The following is a 13,217-nucleotide window of genomic DNA, read 5'->3' as shown; positions in this document are numbered from 1 at the left end:
ATGAAAATTCTGTCTTAATTTATTGAACCTTTTTCTTTTGAGTTCTGCAGAAGTGTGAAAGTCATAAAAGTTAGAAATACAAGAGGGTAAGTAAATGATGATGGAATTTTCTTTTTTGGGTGAACATGCCTATAAGTCAACTTTAAAGAGAATGTACAACACTGTAAAAAAGTATACTGTATTAATTTGAAGTCGTTTTTACATGTTGATTTTTACAACGGCATTGTGTTGTTTTAGAATGAATGGAAACATTCGTCACGTTAATGTATAATGTCCTGGCTGAAAAATACCATTTTTCTCTAGTAGTTTTTTACAGTGTGCTGTAGTTGTCAAAACCTTTAAATTCACCTTGACGTTTTAAGAGTGCTCAATGATGCATCAAAAAGTTGTGCAAAATATACAAGGGTTGGACAAAATAATATGAAAACCGTTTGTTATAGGGATTGATATTAATTGTATGGGCTACTGTGAAAACGAGTTGTGGTTATTTTGCTACTTTTCATTAGATGCCATTTAGCAGGAGGTTACCTGCTCCAACCTCTTTAAAGTAACTGTCAGATGTTCTAATGGAAGAATGGTTTAACATTTTACTGGAGACTTTAAAGTTGAATAAATCTATTGCAAGATGTATTAAAGCTGTATCAAAGAAAAGCAGGGGCCCACTACCTTATTTATAAATCAAAATGTTCTTGTGTTCTCATAATTTTGTCCATCCCCTATATGTAATTATCAGTTTAACTAATGCCAATCATTTAAACATTACCTGGCATTTGCATGTTCGTTATAACAGTTGTTGTGATGATGGTGGAGGTGGTGGTCTCATCATCCAAATCCCTAGACAAAGAAGATGCAGTTCCAGTGACATCACTTCCTGTAGCAACGTGTTCCCCCTTATTCTGTTTCAACTTTTCTTTGCTTTTCTTCGCATGGAAACTTGCATCTCTGGCCCTGACATTGGAGGACACAGTGACACCATCATCTAAATGTTTGTCACTGGAAGAAGAAGGGGCTGCAGATGTGAGCGCATCTGTGGTGGTCAGTGATCGTATAGTCACGTGAGGATCCTCTGAGACTCTTCTTTGTGTTTCTGTTGAGGGTCCATGTCGGATGTTAGACATGTATGGCTGTGTGAGGGCAGCAGAGGATGTAGCCGACGTGGTGGGTCTGGAAGCCCCTACATCTGAGAATGGCGGAGCATCCTCATGTGGGACCAATTGGGTGGAGGCATCTCGGAGATGATGGGATCTAGAGGACGGTATTGTGGGATGGTGAGACGCCCCTCCGCTGTCGTGAAAGTACTCCTCATGGTTTTGGGGCCTTGGGTCATAAGGCAGGAAGGGCTTGAAAGGAGGGTGGTGGTCGAGGCTACTGAAGGGCGGAGCTGTGGTGAACAGGGGCCGTTCTCTCTTAGGGTCCTGTGTAGTGTGATATGAACTGTCTTCTCCTTCCTGCTGACCTCCTCTTTGGGTGACTGCTAATCTCCCATTCATAAAATATCCTGGAGAGGTGTAATAAGAGATACAGATGGTTAGATAAAAACAACCAATTGTCAAAATCTTTCAAGGGTCACAACAATCAGCATCTTGGTCAATTCCAGCGTTATGGATGAAATTTTCAGTCATAAATTGAAATATAAATTCTCAGAGAATCTAATTATCACTATAATAATAGACCATGGGTTTTTATTTTACTAAACCCCTTATTAGTCCAAAATATCAGTCTATGGAGAAGTTTTCTGTTTTAAAAGATGGAAAAATTCATGGGTATGGATGTGACAGAAAGAAAGCACATTTTTAAGAGACAACATATTTTGGAGTATTTCTGTGAATCAAAATGTGCAAAGCAGACAATTTCCTAACAACTGGAGAAGGAATGGCTCTTTAAAATACATAAAATAGTTACTATATAAAAATTTTGATGTGCCCAATTATTAGGAATATGGACTGTTATGGATTTGACAATTCACTCTTCTGAAAATGGAAAACTATGCTTTAAAAACACATAAAAATGCTTTAAAAATGTCAGACTATACATGGATACTTTAAAAACAAATATTGACATCTGACCTAAATAGTGAAAACCTTCGGTAAAAACTTAATTTTTATCTTAAGGGTGACGTTTGCATTGAATTCTCTACATGTAAAACAAGCACAACTTTTTTTAAGTACGGTTACAGTAAGGTCCAGTAAGGTTAAAACTATATCAACTCTCCTATTCAAACAGACCTTTGAAAATATGTTAAAGCCCTTGTGTAAATACCAGACTCGTCCTAAACCACCTGTCCTTTTCTATTGCACACGAGAAGAACGGCATTGAAAATATAAAGCCATTGATGCTTCCTGCCATACGCAACTGCAAAGCATTCAAACCGTGGGGTCAGAACCTTTAGCATATTAACAAAATGGATAAGTATCCACTAAATGGATTATTGGATACTCTTTCAAAGCCCCGCAGAGGGAAAAAGACAAACTCCATCTCTGTAATTGATCATTTTAATATTCTCTCTCCTCCCTTTGCCAATTAACGGGTCCAAACCTTCATGTTGTAATGAGTGGATTTGAGAAGTGTAGCGAGGAGAATGGGTCTCCCCCACCTGCACCTGGTGAGATGTAATCAGCCGGCCTTCAGGAGGCTGCTTTGTGCCGGGGAAAGTTTTCATTTCACAGTGCTTTATTTCCACCCTAATAGCTCTCTCTGTGTTCCTCGATTACTAATAACAATCTGATTCCAACAATGAAGCACGATGTATCGAGTGCACATTCCCACGAGCGAATGTTTTAGCAGCCTATGTTTCAAAATGTACCCTATACCCCTTATAAGAATAAAGAGCCCCAACCCACACAAAAAGAAATGACGGAGGGTCACTTTATATTTGGGTCGATATGAAAAATAGTAACTGGTTTTTATTTATCCAACATTTCTTAGTAGAGGGCTTTGTTTTACCCTCTACTGCTTTCCTGAAGTGCTTTACATATTATTTTAGATTTTTTTACATATTTTCATAGGTGTATTTTAGTAAGTTAGTTTTCCTAAAGAGAACCTGGAGGCAACAGTATAACACCAGACTGCTTTAAGAAGATTGTCTTTAAATTTAAATGGCAAGAATATTGTTATACTCAGTATGCATTTGCCATCCTGAATCCATGTTCACCTTTCATAATTCAAATAGTGGACTGACGAGCATTTTTTCCCTGTATCCTAAAGTGTCAGAAGCAAAGATATCCAGCACATCTTTTCACTGGAGGTGATGTGTGTTTTATCTGAAATCGACGGTTCTCGAAGGATAACATCACATTGACATCTAACATGTCAGTCAGACGCAAATGACACATGAGAGACAAAGCACAGGGCGGGAAGTCCATAACCTCTGTCATCTATTTACAAGTCTAAACATTTATATGGCAAATACTAAAAGCTTTTGTTCTGACAACACCAACAAAGTGTACGTCTTTAGAATTAATTTAATAGCAAAGTGTGAAATGTCAAATTTCAAGGTTGTTAAACTAGACAGGCTGAATGTAAGGAACATTTTTGAACAGCACTGAAAAAAACAGATGCCATTGAAAGGTTGTATCTTTGGAAATACTTTCTTTGAAAAAAAATGCTTCAAGAGTGAGAAACACGATGATGTTCCGTCTATTCATATCTATGCATGTCACACTCAATGTCATGGGAATTTCGTGTCAGAACAACAAGTTTCAAAATGCTTCCGAGTGGAAAGTCCCATATACCCCCTGCACTTCATATATAACCCTGAGTTCAGGCTCTTCCAAAAGACCAAACACACTCGGCGAACCGAGGCTGTGAGTAAAAGCGTCTGTGGGCTCTGTTTGATTTGCACCATTAGTGCTGCTGAAGTATAAACAGAATCTCTCCGACCGACTTTGCTGTCTGTTCAAAGGTCCCTCAGTGCTGTGCTCTTCAATGGCTGGATTTGACTTTTAAATGACCATGAGTCTGCCTTAGAAGCTTTTACAAACGCCAGCGGGGGAGCGCGGGCTTTGTTTTACCCTCTACTGCATTTTCTCTTAACTTGCAAATAGGTATGTTAACTGAACTCCTATTTAAATAGCGTCTTTTATGGGCGAAGCTAAAACTAACCGCAGATAACGACTAGAAAGTGAAGTGGGGCGACACTCCACTTTTAGCCTGAAGAACGCACTCTCACATTACATCTTTAAAGTAGTACTTCATTTAGGAGTCATCCTTTCGCAGATAGTTTGGCCAAGAAACTTATTTGGCATATGAAGACAATCTTCTTTAAGCAGTCTGGTGTTGTACTGTTGCCTCCAGGTTCTCCTAGGTTCTATTAGAGCAAAAGTGAAGGACATGAGTAAAAGACAATACTTTTTGCATTTGTATAGCCACAGTTTAATTACAAATATCAAGATTAAACTATTGTTACCGCAGCAAAATGTAAACAGCACTGATTCACTAGCACTTTCTTGTTTCAGATTTATACCAATAACAAATGTTAGATTAAAATACAAACAACGGATAATTTAGAACTGATACAAAACAGCATTTTAGGCATTATTATATATATAAAATAAAAATAACTGTAACAAGTGCTCACTGTAATAACTCACATAAATATAACTGGCAGCTAGGGGCGCATTATGTATTTTTTCGTGTTTTTCCTACTTGTAAATCTGCATTTTTTTCTGTAATTTAATTTATTTATCCACATTTAAAAAATATGTGAAAATTAAACAGAAAAATTCTGTGAAATTGAAATTGTAGTTAGATCTAATACAATGTGTTTACACGTTTTTAAAGCAAAAAATGATGTATTTTCCACATACCGTGCATGTTTGTATCTCCTCTTTGCTCCGCCTCTCTGAAACGTGTTGATATTTTACAAAGCTCATTACTCTGAAAAGCGACGTGTGCTATGATTGGCCAGTTCACAAGTGCGTAGTGATTGGTCGAATACTGCACGGAATTGTAACGCCTCTTACCCTATTTGGAACATCAGGTTCCAAAGCAATTGTACTGACAGGTATGCCCACCTTACTTACGTATACATTGGGGCGATCTTTGTCTAATCGTGTTACGAACCTAAGTAGATTTGCCGGGGTGCAGCTATTGGCGTTTCAGGCAGGTCTGGGTGAGCATTCGCTTCTAGAAAAATAACATCTTTTGTTCCGACACTCTAATTTTTGCAATTTTACATGTCTAATACATGCATGGGCAACTAATAACAAACCAAAGACAAAGAAAAACACGTATTTCCAGCGAATCACCCCTTTAATTCTAAACCATAGTTAATTTTCAAGGACCTCCACAGAAAACCATACATTAAAACTCTGAACATAATTAAATTTGATTTAAACAAGATACTGGAATTACACGTTAATGTAAACACTTAGCTGGGAAGCATACTGCTCTGGGTGTGTGTTCACGGTGTATGTGTTACACACTGCTGTGTGTGTGCGCACTTGAATGGGTTAAATTCTGAGTATGGCAACTATACTTGGCCTCACATCACTCGCTTATCGCTCACTCACATACTTAGCTAAAATAATGACCCCAAACAATCAATAAACAAAGACCTGAAGGGGAGGAAGATGACAGAACTTTGTAAGAAATGAGAAAGCAAATTCTTTTGTGGGTCTTGTGGGTGCAGATTCAGTGTAGGGCTGCCGCTGACTCATGGTTCTCTCTTCCAATTACCAGCTTAACCTTTATCCACTACACCACACTACCCCATAATGCAATATTCATGTGGCCCCATTTTACTATAACAACATGTGACAGATGATTGTTTGGTGATTCTGAGCTCACGTCTCAGGCAGCTGTGGGGTTACGGAGGTCCGCATGTTTATTGCAGGTCTACAGGACAGACGAAAGATCATCTGTCAGATTATTGCAGGTCTACAGGGTAGGATTAATAGTGCACTGCAGAAATTTCAATGTTCAGCATACATACTATTTCTTCCAAGATCAAATAGAATCCGTTCCATTTCAGCCACTGGAGAACATGGCAGCAAAGTAAAACCCTTCAAGACACCAAAGGAAATTGCTTCATCTCATGTCTGAGAGCTTGTGTGTCACCAACATGATTGGAGGCGGGAGTGTATTGCTTTGACAGCAAAGGTTGACGCGTAGCAGACCGACACTTTTCTATGTCATCTTTCCACTCAGCAAATCCTAAACTCGATTTTTCCCTGGCACCATTTGCATTGATGAAGGCTTTTCTGTGACCTTGGAATGAAGTTTCTTTGTCCCAGTGCCAAATGAGATTTGATAACTGCAAAGCTAGTGTGTGAAGCATGTTTTAAGAGAATGAGGCTGACAGTAGGGTTGTGCTCCATTCAGAAGTCAGATTCAAATCAATTTGAGGTACAAAAGTAAAAAGCAACATTTAAGTTGAAAAGAAATAAATGTGTTGTTTTTAACTATTTTATTTAGTAATGTCTTACACATGTTTTAGGGGTTTCACTGTATAGGAATTAAAGGACCAATGTATGAAATTTAGCGGCATCTAGTGGTAAGGTTGTGAATTGCAACCAACGTCTCACTCCCTTTTCGAAGCATTATGGCGGCTGATACGGGATTAAGATGTCGTCACGTTTTCGGTTCTTTGCCGAAGGTGATAGCGTATTTATGAAACGCACTCTTTAGAGCAGTTTGTCCCTTTAGGGCTACTGTAAAAACAACATGGTGAATTCCATATAAGGAGACCCACAGTGTATGTAGATAGAAATAGCTCGTTCTAAGGTAATCAAAACATAACGCTTCATTATGTAAGGTCTTTATACACCTCTGATGACATAGTTATGTAGAATATATTGCATTTCTGTCAATAGATCCTCCAAAAAATTACAGATTGGACCTTTAATAAATAAGATTTACAAAAAAGTGTATCATGCAATTCATTTTGTCACAAAACATGGATGAATTAAATTTCTCTTTTGTGTAAATTCCTCCGAATTGCTATTTAGTAAATTCTTCCAGTCAATCCAATAGACTACTTGCCACGTGACGTACTTCCGACTTGAAACCGTACGACTCACTTGCTATATTAACTGCTCCCTGTGAAACCTAAACGTTAGATATACGATTTATACGCACATACATTGTCAGTGAAATAAGGAGAAATATTCTAAACATCACAAGGGACAAAATCTTCAACAGATCTGAGAAAGTAATGGCTGGACAAAGATAGCGTTTCTCTTTTTCTCCTCACACACAGCTCTGTTGCAAACATTTAGCGGCCAAACGCAAATCACAGAAGGCATTAAATCTGCTCCATCTAAACAGTGCTTTGTTTAAAATACTCATATTTTGAAATATTTTGCAATGTGAATGAACGGCAAATTAAGTAAAATCCACATCATTGTATGGTATCATTTTATTGTCGTTTAAATGTATGAAATATAATCTACGAATGTTAAGTCGTTAGTAAACAGCGTTATAAAACATATTAGAAGGTGAACTTCTGCTAATTTAAGGTCTGTCATAAAGACATGTTAACATCGCAAACCAGATTTTTTGTTTAAATGAAGTGACCGTCCTAAAAATACGCTTCACACTGTTACCGGAAATGACTGAGTCGCATCGAGGACAACGCTGAAGACTACGTCCAAGTAGCACATTAGATTTCCAATAACACATCCTGCGGGGAGCGGCCAGTACAATTCACTTCAACTCAAAGGGAGCTAATCCACATAATCTGAATTCTGTTCTTTCCTAACAGACAGAAGGGGGGAGATGGAGAAAGTGAGAGAGAGGGAGGGAAAACCACAAGCCAGAAAATAATAGAGAAAACTGTAGAAAAAAGACTAAGACTGCGAGGCACAGCTCTCTTCTTCCCATTGTGTCCAGCATCAATAATGCACCAGGGAAACAAACACAGCACCTCCCTCACAGCTATACGTCTGCTACAGTTCCCTGTATCTCAACAAGGGATCCGCACTGTAAAAAAACACCAAAAGCTCTGTGAAGAAGCTCATTTCCAGCTCAAAGTTAAAGTATGAAGAAGGAAAGAAGAGTCAAAGGCAAAACAAATCAAACTTTGTACTTCAGCCGAAAAAATGGTGACATCCCTCATTTAAGATGCTTCATTAGTTCACTAGAAATGACGGTAGTGAGTTATCGCATACTTTATTGATGAAGGAGTTTTAATGACATGAGAGACAGATGACAGAAGAGAGGCAATGGAACTTCCTCTCTTTCATCAAGACTCTATTCATCCAGCTCTCTGTCGAGCTCTTTCTTTTCTTTCTATTTAGACTCGCTCCTCCTTCTTTTACATGTCTCTCCCTCTATCCTGATACACCTCATCCTTTCAGCAAATGTCAGGAGTCAAAACTCTGAGAGACACAGAAGCCATCTGTGAGCGACAGAGAACCGCTCCAAGAGCCACTTTGATGTTTATCATTGAGCTTTTCAAAGACTGTAAGTGAAAATGGGGCTTATCTTGAACAAACCCCAGAATTCTAAATAAACGGAGCTGATTACATTTCTGAGCGTGGGTTTTCAGTGCAGAAAGGCCCAAAAATCACTATTTGTTCAACATTTTCTCTTATGAAAAATAAAGATTGGATAGTTGGTTTTGAGTTGAATGCTTTTTTATTATCATAACTCTAATTCCATTTATCAAACAAAGTATTACGCAGGCTTTCAAAACACAATGGCATTGATTATTAAAATGCTTTCTAAAGCGCTGAACAATAAAAGCAGACAAAAATAAAAGCATAAACGTTTTTACACAAAAAATGATATTTCTGTCAATATTTAATAGTCCTCATGTTGTTCCAAACCTGTTACTGGTTTCAAAAGGAATAATAAGACTCACTGTGTTAAACATTTTTGCTTTCTGCAGAAAGTAAATAATTGACAATTTTGAGAACCAAAATTTGTGCTTTCGTCTCGAATCCATGTACAAGCAACATGCATCTATATACACGAAACAGCCACACTACAGAGGGAACTTGACAAAATGTCATTCCATTTATGATGAGCCCTTTCAGGAAACACGGGGGAAATTAAAGGGAAAGTGAGATGAGGTGGCTACATAGCCCCCTAAATTGATTTTCTTTGATTCGTGTCTTCCCCACTCACAGTTCACCACTTACACTCCACACACACAAGGCTTCATAATTAATCTATTTGGATGGCAGAGAGCCGGCCATGTGCTGCATGCACACTCCAATTATATGGAGAGAAAAAGTGCAAGAGAGAGAGAGATAAGAGGCTGAGTAAAGGTTTCCATTGCATTTAGTTCTTACTGTGCTGTCTTCACACACACACACAAAGTGAACTTTTGTCACGCACATGCAAACACACAGACACTTGTTTTTGTATCTTCATTGGGACCCCTATTGTTTTTGTGTTGACCTATTACAAGACATTTCTATCCTCTGTCCTTACATTTTTAAAGGGTTGTTGCAACGATGTGTAATGCATTCTGACTTCTTTACAATGTTAAACGTGCTGTCTTCTCATGCTTAACATGGTCAACTTGTCAAAAATGAGTTGGGCGTATTATGTAGTATTTCTGTGCTCAATATTCCCCAGCGATCGTATAGGCTTCGGAAAGTTTTTTCGAACATATAAAACTGTTTTGTAGCAATTTTTCTTAGTCCATTATTGGACAATTCTCCCGGAAAAGCATGCGGCACGGCCACAGGAGAGCAGGAGAAGGAGTATGCGCAGACGTCACTTTCACTTGTGTGCAGGAGAGAGTGAGTTCAGCGGTTTGTTTGTTCACTGCATTTAGGTGATGAATGTAGGCCTAATATAAACGGTGGATATAATGCTGGATTTGGAGATCGTTTGAAACTGATATATATGGAGCCGTCCCAGTGCTAAAAGATGCCGGACATGAACCGTTTGCAGTGAGTGAAACTGATGTCTGTGTTTTGTTGACAATGGGTGTGCATGTGCTTTGGTTCACCCTACCCCTCTCCCCCACACATGCCATATGATTTCGGAAGTAATCGTACAGCTGTATCTATCTTTTATAATTGTGATCAAACTGAATACTAGATACGAAGTATGCAATTCTACTCTATAGGTACTCAAGATTAATATGAGATTGGCAGAAACCCTGTGTGTATTGGCCAGCATAATTTCCTTCATGGGAACTGCTGGCTGCTCCCCAAAATGAAGGCTATAGCAGTACACACACAACAAACAATAACTACATTTTGGGATAGTTCACCCTAATAATGACAATGCTTCATCTCATGTCATTTCAAAACTGTACGACTTTCTTTCTTCTGTAGAACACAAAAGAAGACATTTTGAAGAATAATATACCAAACAACAGTGGTGCCCTTTCACTTCTATTGTATAGAAACAAAACCAATGCAAGTCAATGGGTACCACCCAAAAATGAAATTTCTGTTTCAATTACTCATTGTTACTTCCAGCCTTGCAGTCAATATTGTTGATGAAAATTGATTTTTTGTCAGAATGCAAAGAACCACTGAAAATGATACCAGAATATATCCCTAAAGTATAAATTAGGCCATTTTGGCAGAACTGTGTCACAATGGATTCCATTCACTCTGAAATTTTGAATATGACAATCATCGTGCTTTCATTCATTCCTTTACTTAAGTACTTAAGTAACTATGGTAACTGAAGGGTCTTAGGGCCAAAACATTGAAAGGGAAAATTCACAAACTTGCAGCATTGACATAGACATGGCAATGTTGGGAATATTTGTTAAGTATAGGTGTTCTATACAGTAAAGTTTCAAAATTGATAAATCACAATTCCTTTTCTGTCACTTATTTCTAAAAGTAAATCAATATGTGTTAAAACACTCTTTTTACACACAATTATTTGCACAATGCTCTAAAATAAACATGAATTACAAACACCATGAAAACGGATAACCTATTCACATTCTCAAACAACGGCTGCCAAGGATGCATCTCCAAACACACGGCACAGAAAGCACACACAAGCGCAGACGTTTTAATCTACAAAACTAAATAATGAAGACGTGAAACGCTTTTTCAGCGCGGCACCAGTCTGACAAATCCTGCAGCATCGCTCTGACATGTCCCAACACCCTTCATTATCTTCAACCCCGACACACATAATTCAAAGGCCCTCTGAAACTTCAAGCTGGGAGAGAAAGCATTCTCTTTCAGTCCTATTCTGTCACAACAGAGAGCAATCCAAGTAACCAGCAAAAGCATACCGAGTTGGTTTGACATCTTTCACAATTCATCAGAGATAACAAAGGCAATTTGCAGTACCTGCCAAACACAAAGACGCTGCACAATCTCCCAGCTGAAATAAACACCACGATAAAGTAATATGCGCATTAAAAGGTCAAAGAAAACACATCCTTGGTTGCATTCAACTGGGGCCTTGGTTTTAACTGAGTGGGAACGTGAATAACAGCCTGTCTATCAAACATTCCCAAGACTTAGTTGGGTACAGTATGCTGTGCTTGCTTCTGACAGAATTGTGATTGCTCCAATAGTTTACATTGGATTGCTTCACAATTGTGATGAAACAAGCAGGTATTTGTAAGCTACTTTCATGTTTGCCTTGAGAAAGACCTGTTGTGAATTGGAAGACGCCGTAAAGTGTTGTGGACCGAGTGGTGAGCGTAATGGTGATTGCTGTGGCACTCCAGTAACTTTGAGTGCATCTGAATGGCTCTAATCTTCACATTCTAATAACAAGTAAAAGAAGGCACACAAACAATTCCTCCCAAGGGTCTGTGAAAATCTAATAGTGTGCTAATTGCTTGATCGCTGTGGTGTTTTACTGCACATGGGTTTGAAACACAACCATTTGTTCTGGTTATAATGCAATTTGACAGGGTGAATTAATTTGTTGTTTTCATGTAATTTTTCTACATGTGGAAAGGCATGACTACATCACGTATATCCCCAGTGCTGTGCTGTACTGTACTAAACAACAACAAGAAGCGACATCATATCAAAGGTGTAAAAATGAATCCATATACTGTATACAAGGTAATACTGCTGATTCAAACAGTGATGTTATTTTTGGGCAATTTCTGGTCCTCTAAACTGTAAAAAAACTTAAAACCTTAAACAGCTTAATTTTATTTTTATGCAACTCTAATTAGAGTTAACTTATATTAAATATTAATAATAATTTATTAAATATTCTACAATAACTGAACAAAAAAACTTAGTTGTATTTTACAATTTGACTTTTTAAGTCAGCTCAATATACTTATGTTCAATTGACTCATGAAGCTCATTTTATCTAAATCAAACATTTATGGCAGCTGAAATTGGTGAATTGGTGAAAACTTTATTATTTCTTTCTTCCTGCATGACTTAAATAAAAACATTTGACCATGAAGTACATGAGAAACAAGTGATTCTGTTCCTTAATTTAAAAAAAATGCAACTTCACTCTAAAATCTAAAGAAATAAGACCTGGTAATAGCTCTTATAGCAACTATAATTTTTTATTATGATTAATCGGTTCCAAAATTGTGATTTTATCATATGTGTTTGTGGTATATATAATATATATAAATGCATGCACTTACATGTATACTACACATATTTACATAAATATACAATAATATATTTATATTTATTAGAGATGCACAGATACAAAATTTCTCCACCGATACTAATTATTGAGTGATATCTGCCGATACCAATACCGATTTTGGGTTGTTATATTTACTTGCATTTAATACTTATTTAACTATTTTGAATGTTAAATGAATATTTCTTAACTTTCTGAATGTAACTAATTCATAACAAGACTATTAATATTGAACATCAAATTAGTGATAGGTGATAGTGTGACAATTTTATATATATATATATCGGTGCATCTCTGATATTTACATATAATATAAATTATATATGAATACACATTTATTTATATTACACATATTTGTTAAATATATACATGTATGTTTGTGCATTTATATATACATAAACATACACACCACACACATAGATTATTTAAACACATTTATTTTGGAATCCATTAATCGTGATTTGAGAGTCCTTATATATACACATTACATTCTATTTTATAGGATCTGGAATCCTGTCTGCCCCCCTTTTCCCTCACACAGTGATATCTATCTCGCAGTTATAAATACACATATATCCTTTAGCTCCCCTCCTGTATGACTTCATCCATGATTTAGAATCACAGACACCGCTGAACTGACAAGCACTCAGCTCTTTATCTGTCACTCCCTGGTGACATTGTGAGAAGTCTGAAGGTTCACCTGGTTA

At 37.3% G+C, this 13,217-nt stretch overlaps 1 protein-coding gene across 1 annotated transcript in view; it reads right to left on the bottom strand.

Annotated features, from left to right (window-relative positions):
• The window catches only part of sez6b (seizure related 6 homolog b), a 147,707-nt gene that overhangs the window by 73,513 nt on the left and 60,977 nt on the right, over positions 1-13,217 (bottom strand). The window contains 1 exon segment of the mRNA XM_056757439.1: positions 764-1,498. Within this exon segment, the coding sequence (XP_056613417.1) occupies positions 764-1,498 (735 nt within the window).

Source organism: Triplophysa dalaica, chromosome 9, assembly GCF_015846415.1.
Source record: "Triplophysa dalaica isolate WHDGS20190420 chromosome 9, ASM1584641v1, whole genome shotgun sequence".
Lineage (NCBI taxonomy): Eukaryota > Metazoa > Chordata > Actinopteri > Cypriniformes > Nemacheilidae > Triplophysa > Triplophysa dalaica.
Note: the sequence above shows the minus strand (reverse complement) of the source record. Positions and strands in the feature narration are given on the sequence as shown.